Source organism: Acanthopagrus latus, chromosome 21 (assembly GCF_904848185.1).
Source record: "Acanthopagrus latus isolate v.2019 chromosome 21, fAcaLat1.1, whole genome shotgun sequence".
NCBI lineage: Eukaryota > Metazoa > Chordata > Actinopteri > Spariformes > Sparidae > Acanthopagrus > Acanthopagrus latus.
This window is the reverse complement of record NC_051059.1, coordinates 965,029-980,704: the sequence shown is the minus strand read 5'-3', so window position 1 is coordinate 980,704 and position 15,676 is coordinate 965,029. Positions and strand designations below refer to the sequence as shown.

The 15,676-nt window shown below is 44.9% G+C and overlaps 1 protein-coding gene across 3 annotated transcripts in view; it reads right to left on the bottom strand.

Annotated features, from left to right (window-relative positions):
- Positions 1 to 1,024: 1,024 nt before the first annotated feature.
- The window catches only part of chd7 (chromodomain helicase DNA binding protein 7), a 75,445-nt gene continuing 60,793 nt past the window's right edge, over positions 1,025 to 15,676 (bottom strand). For all 3 annotated transcript variants that reach the window (XM_037083123.1, XM_037083124.1, XM_037083125.1), the window contains 15 exons: positions 14,265 to 14,368; positions 10,137 to 10,266; positions 9,716 to 9,831; positions 8,881 to 9,301; positions 8,538 to 8,746; positions 7,390 to 8,406; positions 6,911 to 7,077; positions 6,564 to 6,818; positions 6,063 to 6,233; positions 5,717 to 5,950; positions 5,399 to 5,614; positions 5,149 to 5,289; positions 4,887 to 4,991; positions 4,530 to 4,707; positions 1,025 to 4,322 (listed from right to left, as the gene is read on the bottom strand). In XM_037083123.1, coding sequence (XP_036939018.1) covers positions 3,292 to 4,322; positions 4,530 to 4,707; positions 4,887 to 4,991; positions 5,149 to 5,289; positions 5,399 to 5,614; positions 5,717 to 5,950; positions 6,063 to 6,233; positions 6,564 to 6,818; positions 6,911 to 7,077; positions 7,390 to 8,406; positions 8,538 to 8,746; positions 8,881 to 9,301; positions 9,716 to 9,831; positions 10,137 to 10,266; positions 14,265 to 14,368 — 4,495 coding nt within the window. In that variant the 3' untranslated portion in view covers positions 1,025 to 3,291. The remainder of the gene's footprint in view (positions 4,323 to 4,529; positions 4,708 to 4,886; positions 4,992 to 5,148; positions 5,290 to 5,398; positions 5,615 to 5,716; positions 5,951 to 6,062; positions 6,234 to 6,563; positions 6,819 to 6,910; positions 7,078 to 7,389; positions 8,407 to 8,537; positions 8,747 to 8,880; positions 9,302 to 9,715; positions 9,832 to 10,136; positions 10,267 to 14,264; positions 14,369 to 15,676) is intronic.

Below are 15,676 nucleotides of genomic sequence, written 5' to 3'. Positions count from 1 at the left end.
GAAATATCAACCAAAGAACCCTGTTGCTTGTATGCTAAAGGTGTTCTTGTGTATCCAGTCTAAAGTGGCGGAACAAGCTGATCACACGTTGAGGGTGCAAAGAATGTCTCTTGAAATCTTGGGCTGCTCTGAGTTTTTTTCGACTATGAGACTTCACCTGTCTTTCGTCATCATGAAGGGAGGAGACGACTGGATTTTCATTCTTGGATGAACTGGTCCTTTAAAAAGACACTATCATGGGCTTACGTTATAATGGTAGGTTTTCACCATTTAATAGACAAAATGGTTTGAGAAAATAACCATCAGATTGGTTGATAATGGAAATAATCTTTACTTCCAGCATATATTTCTAAAAAACAAAAACAAAAAAACAATAGATGCAAATTAAATCCCAGTAGGTTAGCTGTGAACTGCTAGCTGTTCCTTTTCAGTTTGCAAACATTTTGGCAGAATGGCATTATTAAAAGGAAACTGAATCAGCCATCAGACATTTCTGACTCTCAGGATAGTTCTGGATTTATCAAATATGAAATTCATACTTAGTGCAACTTACACTTACAACTAAAAATGCAGCTGCACTGGGCTCCTGTTTTGATAGATTTTGTTCACATTCTGCTGTTCTGCAAAGGGTTGAGGTGATAATCGTCCTGCAAATGGAAGGAAATGTGTGTTTTATATTCACACATTTGTAAGGCCTCAGTGTCAAAGTAGCAACTTTGTTCAACTCTACAGGATACCGTTTGATTCTTAAGTCCACTTACCATCTTTTTGGTGATATAACCACTGCTCAGTCTGCACCTGATCAGTTTGCACAGTTGCTTTGAAGTGGACCTTGAGTTGAAAACATTATCAGGTTTATTAAATTCTTGGCTGCTTTTCACTGCAGCAGACCAAGTAAGTTGAGCTGCTTCCAAAAGTGCTTCAGTCGGATGTCATGGAAAGCAAATACTTCACAAAGTGCCATCAGAAAATGTTCCTACAAGTAAAAGAAAGTTGGAGATAAATAATGAAATGCAATCAGAGGTTTGGTTTCCTAGGCGAATATCATGATTCACTTTTATTAAAAGCATCATAGCTACAATTCATCATACATGATGTCTCCAAAAAAACAAAACAAAAACGACAAACACCAAAAAAAAAAAAAAGAGGGAAAAAACAAAACATTTACATGGTATGTCTGTAAACTTCAAGGCTAGATAAGAATTTTGAGGTAATGCTCTTCAGCTTGCTGGCTAAAAGTAACAAAAAGTCCATTTTTTCAAGAAAAGTAGCTAAGTAATAAAGGTACCTGATTATTTTAACTCTTTAACACCAGTGCATCAACAGGAACAGAGTGAGACAAAATTGATTGCAGTACTTCTTTGTCATCATTTACAGTTTTAGTTTTGTTTTTCTATTCATACGACACTTGTGGTTATTCATATAGTGTGTGTGTGTGTGTGTGTGTGTGTGTGTGTCTGTGTGTGTCTGTGTGTGTGTGGAGAGTGATGTTGGAACATTCAAAAGCTGCCTTGGTTATTGCTGTCTCAGCATTAGAGAGGAGAACGAGGGGCTCTGACAGGGAGGGTGGCTCCGAGGGCCAACAAAGATCTCTCCCCCTCCCGCTCTCCCAGTTCTCCCTCTCTGCATCTGCTGGGCTGGCTGTGATAGCAAATGTTAATGAGACCTGGCCACAGTGTGTGTTCGAATGTACTTTCAAATGTTTGAACTACTGGCGGCACTTGATTTATTTCAGACACTTAAACTGGCCTTAGAAATAGAAACATATCAAGCACCACTCGCACTTTTCAAGTATTCAACACTCAACGACCAGAGTTGAACTTCATACAGAAACTTGTGAATTTCCAACTCTGTTGAAATTGCGTCTCAGTCCTGTTTAGGCCAGGCCTGGTGTCAGTGTGTGTGACTAGAGAAACAGTCTTTAAAGAGAGGGTCACTAGGGAGCAGCACTTGGTCTGAAGCTACCGGGATATGAAGGAAAACAATACAAATAAGAATAAAAAAGTATTTCAACGTGGCAGTGACCGGGAAAATCGACCATCTCATGTGCCCCCTTTAAAGAATAAACCTGAAACAACACATCCCTGTGTGGACCACCGCTCCGAACCCATTCACAGAAACCTCCAAACAGCGATGGCTGGTTCTGGTGGCATGAAGTGGACCAATCAGAAGGCCTGACTGGGGGCAGACCAGCCCTCCTGCCACCCATGAGCCAAAACCAGCCGCCGGCAAAGAGGGAGAGGGACAGGATTCAGATGTGGCAGTGGAAAGATTCAAGACTGGTATTCAAACAGTGTGGGACTGGGATTAATGATATTGATTCAGCATGCATGCTTACACGCACAAGCACACACACAAACTCAAAAGGAAAACAGCTGCAAGGACGAGTCCACCCAGAAACAGTCACAAAACAGAGAGGGTTAGAGAGGTTAGTGTGTGTAGTGGTGGACTTGAAAAACTAAAGGTGTGAGTGTGCATGTGTGTGCAGCTGATGACCAAGCATGTGTTGGGATGTGTGTGTGTTGTGGTAGTCAGTGTGTGAGACTGAGTTTTAGGCCAGTCTAGTTTCGTTTTCCTCCTTAGAGTCAACCTGGTCTGATATGTGAGAACTTAAAACCTGCTCTGAAACAAAACAGCTCAATCAACTCCATTACCCACAATCCCTTTTGTAGCAGCTTTGTCAGACAGACAGCTGGATTAGCTGTAATGCTGTTTTTTGAGAACTGATGTTAGAAAAAAAGCTGCTAGTGGGCATTTCTCCTCCTTCAGATGAGATGCTGCCAATAACCAACAACAAAACAGTCCAGACGAAGAAGGAGGAAGCAGAAATATAAAATAAAGATCTCAGAGCTGAAAGCAGCAATAATAATAATAATAATAATAATAATAATAATAATAATAATAATAACAATAATAATAGTACTATTGGAACCTCGTGAAGTCCTATTTGAGGGATTGTGGGAGAGAAAAGTGAGGGTGCACCGTTCACAGTGCACACAGGCCAACCAGAGAGAAAAACAGTCTTTGAAGATTTGTGGATTTCCCTGACTACAGAATCGATCAGAGAGATTGAACTTAACTCACACACCTCGTCCTCTCTGATTTAATATAGCTGGCCAAAAAAACAAAAGCAAAACAAGAGTGAGAGAAATCACCAACAACAATGTAAAGGAAAAAAATTCATACTAGTTTGGATATTTCTGGTGGTGGTGTGTAAACGTGGTGAGGGGGAGGAGCGAGAGAGATCTGAGGTGAGGAAATGTCTGAGGCCAGTCAGTTCTGTGTTTGATTTCAGTCACTCTCGTCCTTCTGTGGAGACGCTGCCTTCTCCTCCTCCTCCTCCTCCTCTCCTCCATCCTCCAGGGCTGAAACCTCACCTCTTGTCTCCTCCTCCACTTCACCCTCCTTTTCCTCAGCCAAGTCACTCTCTCCACCTTCTTCCTCCTCCTCCTCTTCCTCTTCTTCCTCCTCCTCCTCCTCCCCCTCCTCCTCCTCCGCTCCTGTAGCTTTCGTTCCTCCTTTTTTCTCTTCTCTCTGGGGGTTCATGGTCATGATGTTGCCCCCCAGCGCACCGGCCATGGCGCTTTGCAGCTCGGCGAGGGTGGTGGCGGTGGGGAAGCCAGGCAGGCTGAGCCCCCCGAGGGCTGGAGGTAGGAACATGGAGGGGTAGAGAAGGCCTGGAGCCATGGTGGAGAGGAGGAATGGGTTGAATGCTAGAGAATTGGCAGACATGCCGGCTGCAGCTAACAGGGCTGCTGCATCACCGTTGATGTTTGCCTCAGCTGATGAATCAGCAGCTGGGATCTGGGGAGCTGCAGCGGCATTATTAACTGATTTCTCCATTTTCTCTGCTGCTCCCTCCTTCTTCTTTTTTGACTTCTTCACTTCTCCCTCCTCCACAGACTCCTCCTGCTCCTCCTCACAATTTTCTCCATCCTCTTTTTCCTCTCCCTCTCTCTTCTTCTTTGCCTTCACTGTCTCGTCACTCTCTCCTTCCATTGTTCCATTGGTGTTTCCTGATGCAATGGCGACAGCTGAGTTGGATTGTGCTGTAGCGGCTGTCGTCAAGCTACCACCAAACAGTCCACCTAGGCTGAACATATTGGGGAGGGCGGCAGCCATGTTGGGCAGGCCTCCCATGCCGGGCAGCATGAGGGGCAGCATGGAGGCGGCGGCGGCGGCGCTTGCAGCAGCCTGCTTGGGGTCAGTGGGTGGAGGGAAGGCCATCAGACCAGCAGCCAACTGGAGAGACTGGAGGCTCTGAAGGGACGACAGGTCCATCCCTCCGAACAGACTGTTCAGCAGCAGAGGGTTGATGCCTCCTACACACACAGAGTCAAAATTAAGCTTTTACAGCACAAACACATTCACTCCTGCTGGAAAATAGCTCCCATTTCCTAGCATTACTATTGACTGTGTGTTTTCTTTAGCAAAATAATATGGTATTAACATAGTTACACACTCCTGAAAGTACTTGTACCTAAAAGTATTACTGTCTGAAGACTTGTTGCTTCAGCAGTGATTTGTACCTGCAGATGAAGCAGCAGAGGCCAGTGATGCCTGGGCAGCCTGAGCTGCTGCTGCCTGGGCAGCGGCCGCCGCCTTGGCAATCTCAGATTTGGGTCGTCGTCCCCGACGACGGACACCCTCCTCCCTTACTACAGGACCAGTCAGAAGGCGGTCGAACATGGCTTCTGGGAGGAAACCCTATGGAGGAGGAAAACAAGTTCAAATCACAAGGCAACACCAGGGTGGCTGAGCCCCAAGGAGCCATAAGGAGGCAACTTGTAACCACCCATTTCTTTTTGTACAGGAGCAGTGATATGTATTAAAAACAAGTTGATACAAATGTCAAACTTTTTATAAGATTTGCTTTGGCAACTAACCGACTGTTTGACAATCTCTGTCCAATCAGGGGCAATAGAAAACTCTGGATTCTCCAGCAACCATCTGGGAAGATCTTTCATTGGTGGAGCCATGGCCCCCCCCATCTGAGGAACAGGAAGATATAATGTTTTCTTGGAAGATCAACTGATGTAGAAAGACACAGACTCAACATGTTCAGAGCCAACTGAAGAAAGCCACTTTTTCTAAGATAACATATTTTACACAACATGCACTATCGATATTTTGAAAGGAGCTGGTTACCTTGCGTCCATTGCGTCTGTTGACCACAGGCACCCTCTCTTCTCCAGTCAGGGTGTTGATGTCAATCTTGTTGGGGTTTCGACAGCGGTGACGCTTCTGTTTGGGCTTAGCAAACTGAGACAGCAGTAAGTCCTCACTCTTCTGTAGAAGGAAGACAAAACGCAAAGAGGTGTGTGTGAATAACTTGGTGGGTATTCACACAAACAAAGGACTTAAGGTGAATATTAAATAAAAGCAGTTAATGACATACTGGTGTAAATCCAGCCATGTCCATGGTGTATGTTGGGTGCCGTCTCAGCCACTCTCCCAGCTCTTTATTAGAAACTGCTGGCCCTTCCTCCTCTACACTGCTGGAGGCCCGAGATCTGGCACTGGGGCCCTGCTCGAGGACGGTGAGGGGTCTCTGGGCACGGGCAGGACCCTGAACACCCTCAACCCCTGACATCTTTGTCTCCTCAGGATCATCCTGAATGTAACACAGAAGGAGAAGGAAAAACACATTTAATATAGATGCTCAGACAGTCAACACTGGTAACTTTCCTGCTTATGTAAACATACAAACACATACCCCTCCTGCTCTCTTGTTGCCCATGAACAGCAGTTCCATGCCCTCTACATTTTTCCTGCGGCCCCGCCTTCGCCTCATGATTGGCAGGTCAGCCTCCATTGAACCATTGGCTCTGTGTGCAGAGGGTGAGGCTTGCTGCAACAAGTCCATCTGAGCTTTGAGGGAGGGGCTTGTCACCAGGGCACTGGGAAAGCCAGTTAATGAGGGAGAGGCCTTGTGGTGATGATGCACACCCTAGACAACCAACCACAACAGTTTTTGTTAATAAACTCATTTTTGGTTGTTTGTTATTACCATTTCTGATTAAGCATCCTACTACTGGAGCGAGTATGTTAGGTGTAGGCACCTTGGTGAGGTCTATCGCCTGGCTCTGGGATTCTGAAGCAGCATGGGTCTCTCTCAGCTGAGCCACCATCTCCATCAAGTTACGTCTCTTGGCTGCCCTCTCCGCCTCGATCTCAATCTTCCTCCTCCTCCTCCTCCTCTGTCGAGGTACCGTCAGGCTCAGAGCATCCTCCTGCAATGTCAGGTCACCAATTACACAAGTAAGTGGCCTAACGACAACAACTTACCGATGAGCCTGTAACATTATTGTTATTTGTAACAACACATCAACAGTATCTTTGCTAACAGGCTAATTCTAGAGTTCCAAGAGATAAAACTGCAGTTTACCCAAAGATGCTTATCTAGAGCTTTACAGCAGATCTGTTTTTTGGACAACTTATTAAGTAAAAATGCAGTTTGCAAATAGATAAGATGATGAATTTATTTAAATTACTTCCTGTCAGAAAAATAAAACAAAAATCAACCACAATGAAAAAGCGTGTTTCTGTACAAAGACACTCACATGAACCTGTGGGGATTGTGTTTTATCTTCACTCCCACTGTAGGGTGTATGGATGCCAGCCATCGTCAGCTGGGCCAGGCTCCGTCTCTGCAGTGGGCTCTCAGTCGCCGTGGCTACGGTCGCTGCGGTTACCGTGGAGCCATGTCCTGGCAACAAGTTGCTGGGGAAGTCAAAGATGTGGCGTCTGTTGACAGGCCACTTGCCTTTAAGGACGGCCTCGCAGATGTTATCCATCCTGTTGATCATCACTCGATCCTGAGGGGTGGAGGAAATGGGGAGAAGTGATGGACTGTCCTAGAAAGGGTTTTAGAAATATTAACCAGCGTTGGCTACTGATTGAGACTCACCTTAGGCCAGAAAGAGAAACCATAGGAGCGCTCCTGTAAGGCCTGCAGTGTAGACGTTTCCGGCATGTCTTCGGGACAGAACCCATCTCTGGTTTCGTTTTGGGTCGATGTGCTCACAGATGCCATACTCTCCTCATCAAAGTTCTTCTGCTCTAAAACAGCACTCGCTGTGTGGAGAGAGGAAAGGTCATGTGGCCACTCAGATTATTACAGAGGGATTCAAACTCATATTCTCTTGTCCCTTAGCATGCCTCACACTGCTTAGTCATGAGGGAAACAGCAGAAATAAGCCTGTGACTGAGTGCCATGTCAGCAATGGTGATAACTGACAACCACAAAAAATATGGTTAACAAGTGGGATTATAATAAACAAGAGCACAATGACAGTGTTGAGTAGGAATACAGTTCATGTCACCTCTCTGATAAACCAAATCCAACGTTTTAAAGTTTAATATCAATGAGCAGCAAGCACTTCTTACTTTCAGGCTGGGAGGATTTCTCCGACTTGTCATCCTCATCCATCCTCTCTTCATCTTGTTCCTCTGGGCTTTTTTCTGTGTCAGCTGACTTGAGAGATTTAGGAGACTCAGGGTTCTCCTTCCCTTCTCTGTCTTCCTCCTCTGTAGTCTTGTTGCCTGGCTGTGCTTCAGGAGAGGTTTCATGATGTTCTGGGAGCTCAGCCTTCATCTCTTTCTGGTGCACAGAAGACTCACAGGGAAGAGGTTTCTCTTCTGTAAAGTCTTTGACTTGGTCATCCGCTGGCTTGGAAGTCTTCTCTCTTTCTGTACTATTCTCCTCTTCAGTCTCTTCCTGCTCCTCTTTTTCTACTTTGGGATGGATCTCTTCTTCTGTCTTCACCTCCTCCTTCGCTGAAGCAGTGGTTTCGTCTTTCCCTTCTCTAACCTCTTCCTGATTTGCCTTTGGTTCATCAGCAGTTTCAGACTTGGTACATGGAATGTCGTTGGCATCTCCTCCCTCTGTATCCATTTTCTCCTCCATCTCTGGCTTCCCTTCCTCAGTTTTCACCTCCTTCCCTTCTCCCTCCTCCTCTTTAACTGCTTTAACAGCAATCTTAGCAGCAGTGGCTGCACTTTCCAGCTCTGCGGGGGTGAGGACGGCTGTAGGGGTACTTTCTGCTGCCCCCATCCCAGCTTTTCGGATCTCTCCCTGGGCTCCCACGCAAACCCCAACCCCTGGCTGATTGGTAAAGCGCTGGTGTGCCTCCAGAAAGGCTAAAGCAGGGTCGTTTAAAATGTGATAATCTGTCCGGCTTACACCATGCTTAGAGGCTCCCAGGAGGAGGTCCTGGTCATGGCGGCCACACTCCCACCACTCTGGGAGATCAGGGGAGGGCTGGCAGAGCTTGAGACGCTCAGAGAGCTGCGGATGAGGGAGAACCTGCTCTCGGATGCGGCGGAGCAGCTCGATGCGGTACAGTGTACGAGAAGCACGCTCCTCCGTGATGGGGTCAATGATCAGAGTAGGGTCAGGAAGTTCTAATTAGGTAAAAGACAGGGGCAGTCCAGAAAATCAACAAAATGTCATGCTAGACACTGAACAATATGCAATGGCAACAAGATGTCATTCTACCATGCAGTGACCTCAAGCTACACACAGTTGCTCTTACCTGTTTCAGTCTTGACCTGCATTCTGCAGACACGTTTACACATGGCAATGAATGAGAAGTAATATTTCTCCAAGCTCTCATCCGTTTTCTTGTCGAGTCGAGCAAAGGCTCTAAACTGTGTCCAGTCAAATTTCTGGCACTGGGTGTCAAAGACGACTCCGAAGGTGGACACCACACGGTAGAAATCAGCCTCCTCGCGACGAGTCCATCTTTCACAGGAACAAACAAGAGTGTGAGTATAACAGTATCCAGTACCATGATATCAGATAACATGCTATCAAGATAATGACATATTATGTTAAAGTGTTGAATAAACCTTGTGTGACATTGAGTGCAACACTACCTTTGTCTTCTCTCCTTGTAGTACATGGCTCCATCAGCCATCAGAGTGCTGGCAGTAATCACTGGTGATGCCTCTGCCATGAACTGCCCACCTTTGGCAAAGTAAGCACCTCCTTTAGCCAGATATGGGTTTCCTTCTGCCATGAACACTCCTGGTGCATCTTGGATGTATGCTGCCCCTCCTCCTGTATCTGTAACCATGGTGATGGAAGGCAGGAATTCCCTGCGTCGTCGCCTGCGACCATCGGGCCGGTTGAGGGCCTCTTGACGGAGCTGCTCTCTGCGGTTGGAGCGCTGGTAGGCCGTGATGAGTCGACGCAGACGGGCAGTCAGAGCTGAGGCTGCTGGCCAATACAGACGCTCGTTGGAGCCTGAAGCTCCATCTACAGTGGGCACACTTTGACCGTTTTCACCGGATTTAGCTACAAGGGAACAGAGAGGAGAGAGAATGAGGAACAAAGGAGAAAGATATGTTGTCATTTCCCCTCTTGTTCCTTATATTCGGAGTAAAGGTTTGAGGTGATTGTCAAGTATGTAGTATTTTCAAGAACAACAGTCAGTAATGTCATGTGACTATACTGATGTTCTACATATTGCACCTCACAACTGTAACAGATCTTTAGCACTGACAGTGTTGTATCACTTGACATTTACATCTGTCATTCTTGTACTTTTCAATAGGTTTACTTGCTTGGTGAGATTTTGCAGGGTTGTATAGAGCTGTTTTGGATGGTGCTTTGAGACAAAGACATATTTTCTCAAACACCTTCAAAGCTTCTTCCCACAGAAAGTGGGTTCATATTCAGTTTATTGGCTTTTTTCTAATCTGAGTTTACCTTCGGCTTCACCTTCCACCGTTTCATCTTTGTCATCCAGTGGAGAATTGGTGAAGTCATCCATATCATCTTTGAAAGGCATCCGCAGGGGTTTGTACTCTGGATCCTCATCCTCACTGCAGAAGTTGAAGGGATTGACAAGGACTTGAAGATTTTTATTTCATGAGGGGACAGCCTGCTGACCATTTGTCAGTTGTAAAATGTCAAGAACATACAAAACAATTCACAAAGATGAAAGAAGATTAAAACAAGGTGAAAATGAAGAAATTAAGAGACCAAAAAAAGCAGAACAACTTTGATTCGAAGAATTTTCACCATTCATCATTTTTTGTTGAAATTAAAATCACTTTAATTTGGCCAGATTAGAATAAATGGGGCAGCTGAGAAGCTGCCTATTGGTGAGTGATGCCTGCTTTCTTACCCCTCGACGCCATCTGCCATCATGTCGGAACCCCTCTGCTCAGCGGCGATAGCCTTGGCGTCTGGCATGCCCACCTTCTCCAAGAAACACAGGGTGGGGTCAGCTCGCATCGAGTTGTACTTCTCATAGCCTGCAGAGGAAGGAAAAAAAAACACATGAGAAGTATACAAGCCATGTGTGGAGGTATTGAGTGGATTTCAATCAGTAAAGAGTCAACAAAGCTTCAAACAGTGTCACTAATACACACACACACACACACACACACCACCTAGAAAAAGTGGTGAGAAAAAAAGTTGTGCTCTCTTGCTCACTTCTAGACAGACATCACAATTTTACATACACTTTAACACATGTGTACATGAGCACACACAGCATCCAATATTAAAGGAGGGAATCGACAAAAACAGCAGCAGAAGGGCAGACCCCAGGAGCCAGCTGCTGACAAGACAGACAGCCTGGGTGTGTGTGTGTGCACACTTGCCTCGTTCTGTGTGTGTGTGTGTGTGTGCATGTGGCTAGCGAAGTGAGCCTGCAGGTGCTCATTTGTGTCAGCAAGAGAAAGAGGGGCGAGAGTGGAGAGAGAGAGATCGAGAGAGATCGAGAAAGACAGCTCGAGAGAGAGGGGAGGGAGAAGAGAGAGAGAAGAGAGACATAACAAGAGAGATGGGAGAGAGGGGAGAGAGGAGAGAGAGAGGGGAGAAGAGAGAGAGGAAAAGTGTGTGTCATAGTGTGAAAGTGAAAAAGTGGGTTGTGTGAAACTGTGCATGTCAGTGTGTGCGCATGTGTTCGTGTGTGTTATGTGTGTTTGTCCGTTAATGGCATTCAGACAGAACAGATTAAATGTGCAGATTCTACTGGGACATTGGGAGGGCGAGAAGAGAGGGAAAAATGGAAGGAATGAGAGGGAAATGTAGAGGAGTGGCTGGGATGATGGGAAAGAAAGAAAGGAGAGGACAAGGAGAGTGGATAACCATAACAGAACCACACCGCCTCTTCTTCAACCCTTCATACATCCTGCCTTTCCTCTTTCTCTCTCTGTCACATTTCAATCGTCTCTGCTGAACACACACACTAATCATCATAAACGTTAATCATCAGGGCCTTTATAGGCCATCACTTTTCAGTGTCTGTGTCTGATGCACTGTCTTGTGTGTATTTGTGTGTCTATATACAAAGCTCACTCTGTGTGTGTGTGTGTGTGTGTGTGTGTGTGTGTGTGTGTGTGTGTGTGTGTGTGTGTGTGTGTGTGAGTCGCCCCAAGGGCCTCCCTGGTGAATGAGGATTATGATTAACCATGGGAGAGCACTTTGTTTGTGTGTGAGTGTGAGAGTCTGTATATGTCCTAATTGAATGATAGAGGGTGGAAATTATGGAAAAATTATGACAATTATGCCAAATTAATATAAATGAGGGTCTCCATCCTCAGCACACAGAACACTCTGCCCCAATGGACTGTCACATTCAGTCAACCAGGCACTCAAAGGTGGGTCACTTGGAGATTAACACAACTAAACCAAACAGTTCTAAAAAAGCAAGCTGATGGAAAGAAAGATTTTGTGAATTCAACTTGGGGATCAGCTTTGTTTACAACATTAACACCAGCAACACACTGCGCACGTGCACACACACACACAGCCAGTAGTGCAGCCAGCCATCAATCACACTCCCAATACCACACTGAGCCTGTCAGCTGTGTACCGCTATCGCCATAGCAACACCAATCAACCAGTGGCAGCGGAAGTGGGCGTGTGTGTATCTCTGCCCTCAACCATTTGTGTGTGTGCGTGTGTGTGTGTGAGAAAGGGAGGGAGAGAGAGAGAGAGACAACATGATGCTTCCTGGGTTGGAAACCGCTGGAATGTATCGCCGAGTGTGTCTGAAGTAGGCCTGTCAACGGATATTCTAAATTTGAATATATATTCGAATATAAAAAAAAAACGGAGATTCGATTGTAAAAATTAATATTCGACTGTGGGAAAAAAAACACATCAGCGGCTGCTTTGCGAGTGGGCGCATGGCATGACGGGTCAGGGACAGGTCACAGGAGTCGCACTTGCACAGCGTCACTCACTGCTGAGAGTAAGATGCAACAAAAACCGTGGCAGATGCAGATAGCAGAGAGAAAAACCTAATGGCAGAAAGTTCAGAGCCCAACTAGACAGCAGAGAGAGTGGTGTGGACTCTAAGCAACCTAAAAAGCCCCGTTTGGAAATACTTTGGATTTTGGTCAGTAGACGGCAAAAATGCGAGCCTGGAGATAAAGCTGCATGCAAGCTGTGTAAGCTACAGTTAGCTTACCATTCCACCACTAGCAACACGTGGGCACATCTCTCTATAAAAGCAAGAATCTCTGTCTGTCTGTTCCTCAAACATCTCTGCAGATCAGGATCAGACTGACCTGAGTTTCAACATGGCTGCTGCTAGCTTCAAGGGTGTGCAACGTCGCATTTGTTTGGACTGCAATGATACCGTTAATGATTTATTTCATAAATGCTTTACCAATTCTGCTAGCATTCCTAACCGTAGCCACCACAGTCACATGAGCTCCAGAGCCAATCACTGCACAACTTAGCCACGTGCGCACCAGAGCCAATCACTGTAGAGTTCAAACCCACGATATACCTTAGGAAACAAGCAGATTTAAACCTGCAGCAGCGCAACCTGGACCGCGATTTTGCCGGCAGTTCTGTCCCATTCTGTGCATCTACACTGACTGTTGTGGATTAATGACACTAAACGAGTGTGGACTGAGTCTGTTCAGGTCTGAGGAGGTCCGGACATGTGCAGACAACAAAGTGAAATTGGAATCTGTAGATGTTCGTGTGTAGCTAGCTGCTAGGCCACCCACACAGCCCAAGCCCCTAGTCGACGAACGCACCGGCATCCAAAAACCGGACTTAGGGTAAATAATGTCCGCCACGCTTTTTCGCAAACATTGCCGTCACGTTTACTTTGTGTCTGGTGCAGGAAGAAATGGTAAAAACGGGCTTTTGACACGAAAGTGTACGCAAGCAGCAAGTTTTGTTGATGAAGAACAGGGGAAGTTGTGGGAGGGGCGGAGGCGGATGAATGGCAGGCAACGACGGTCGGTGTAGATACAGCGATATTGAGAGTTGAGAGATTTGTGACATTTAGCGTGTTTGGAGTGTATAGTTAGTGTGTTATGTAGTGTTTAGTGTAGTGTGTTTAGTGTGTAGTGGAGTCAGTTTTTTGTTCAATGAGTCAAAACAATGAGGAGACTGCTGAATGTGGAGCAGGCAGTGCAGCTCTTCATTCAGCTGGAAGGAGCTCAGCCAGACCTGTGCACTGCCTGCATTTAAATGTAAGTAGCTACATATAACTTTGCTTAATATGTGCATACATTTTAAAAATTTACAAACAATTTATATTTGCATTATAAGTAATAAAAAATGGTTTGTTGAACATATTTGTGGTTTTCACAGTAAAAAAAAATCTAAATTTTTCTACTTGGATTTTATGTTTTTTTTGTGATTTTAGGTCCATTGTGTTACTACAGTGTGTCACACGTGAGGTTGTGCTGAAAATAATGTCACCAAGTAAATAGTTTTTAAGGTGAAATATAATGGCAAAATCAAAAATAGAGAGAACAACAAACCTAAATATCCCTGATGTCCCACCTTCAAACACAGCCTCATTTAGCCATCCATGAAAATGCTACCTAACCTCCCACTTTTCTATAGGAATACAGACTTCCTACAGGCAATGCACTAGTCTTGAAAATGTGCACTCGAATAAGCATGCCATGATGTCTGGAATTCCAAACTAGACAGCCATGTCTCATATTTTTCCACTGTTGATGGCACGGGCTTCAGAGAGTTTTGTCAAGAACTGGAACCGAGGTACCGTATCACAGAAACACCTATACAAGTAGTTATGTCTCGTATTAGTCTGTCCTCCTGTTATTGACATAATGCACAAATATAGATATTCGGATGGTTCGAACCTATGTGTTTAAGAGTGAATATTTGAATGTAATTTTGGAGCAATTTTGACAGCCCTTGTCTAAAGGTGATGACATGTTATCTCTCTGTGTGATATTCATTTTGTATTCACTGTGTTTTGGCTGCCATGTGCAGGGAGTGTGAGGTGCTGGTGTGTGTTTGTTACCGTGTTTGAAGACACCGATGAGCAGGGCTTTATCTGCGTTGCTGTCCCACCAGTCAGCTGGGACCTCGGCATGGAATGGCTGGGGGATCCAGATATCCAGCTCACTGGCAGAGAAACATACCAAATTGCTGATAATCAAAGTACAACCATTTGTGTTGACCTACTTCAGTTAGGAATCAGTCTTGTATTCTAATTCAGAGCAGGAGGAGGAGAAAAGTAAATCAGATGAGCCATTTTTGTTGTAATCAGATTGTTGTCATCTCTGGTTGGTGGCTGACATCTTACAAATACCCCAAATATTTTAGGAGTGTTAATGTGTAAGCAGTTTTGTTGTCCTCTTCTCATGCCTTATGTCTGTTATACTTCTTGTTTTTAATATCCTTAAGTGTCTCCATGTTATGAACAAAGTAAGTTATGGAGGCAGTAAAAAGAAATAATAAGCAAGACATTCTGCTTGCCAGGATCTGTTCTGTAGACATGAAAGTGTTGATCTGGAAATGACTGAAGCTAATGAGGATATTGAAAGTGTAGTGTTTACAATATGGTGGAAGTAGAAACAGTCAAAAGTGGATCCAAAATATTGCAAGTCAGTGCTGATGCATCAAAATGGAATCACTGACTAAAACAATTTCAGTAAGTAACAGTGGCTTGACTTTATAGCTTGAAACCAAAATCTATTAAGACTCAGAACTGACTAATATCTGTGTGACTTCATGACAAGAGCACATGTAAGAGGTGCTACACGCAGCCCAATAGTCACATTGAGAGTAAGCAACAATCACTGAGGAGTTGGACATCTGGATTTTATTATTATCCACCATAATACTGCCAAATCACACTTAAAGCACTTTCTTCAACCATTTTTTAAATGCCACTTAGACCATGACATTGTTGTGTTTCCAGGTGTTACAGAATACTACCGCATCTGTGAGAGACACTGTACAATGCCGTCTGAGGCTCTAGAGGGAGGCTGTGTGAGTCTGATATGTTGCACTAATGGATTTCTGTAGTGCCCTTCATCTCAGTTTGAGCCCTGCAGCTCAAAGCTACATTAACCTCTTCTGGTAAGAATCTCCAATGGAATCGACAGCAGTTGAGTTGCACCGTGGAGGCATTTTGACAAGGAAGAGGAATGTGTGGAATAGCAGGTTGATTTATCTGGTTGTACTACATCGATTATGATGCTTCTATCAAACTGACCATTATGTGTCAACAATGTAATAGGAACCATCGAGTGCCCTTAGACATACACCTACTTGTACAGACTGACATTAAATTTAGGAGCACTACTGGGCACACTACCTAAATTAAGACTATGGAACTTAAATGTTGCCCGGACCAATTTTTACGTTGACAGGAGTCCAACCAAAACAAGTTATCTGGTTAAGAACAGAACTCTTTGTACACACAAA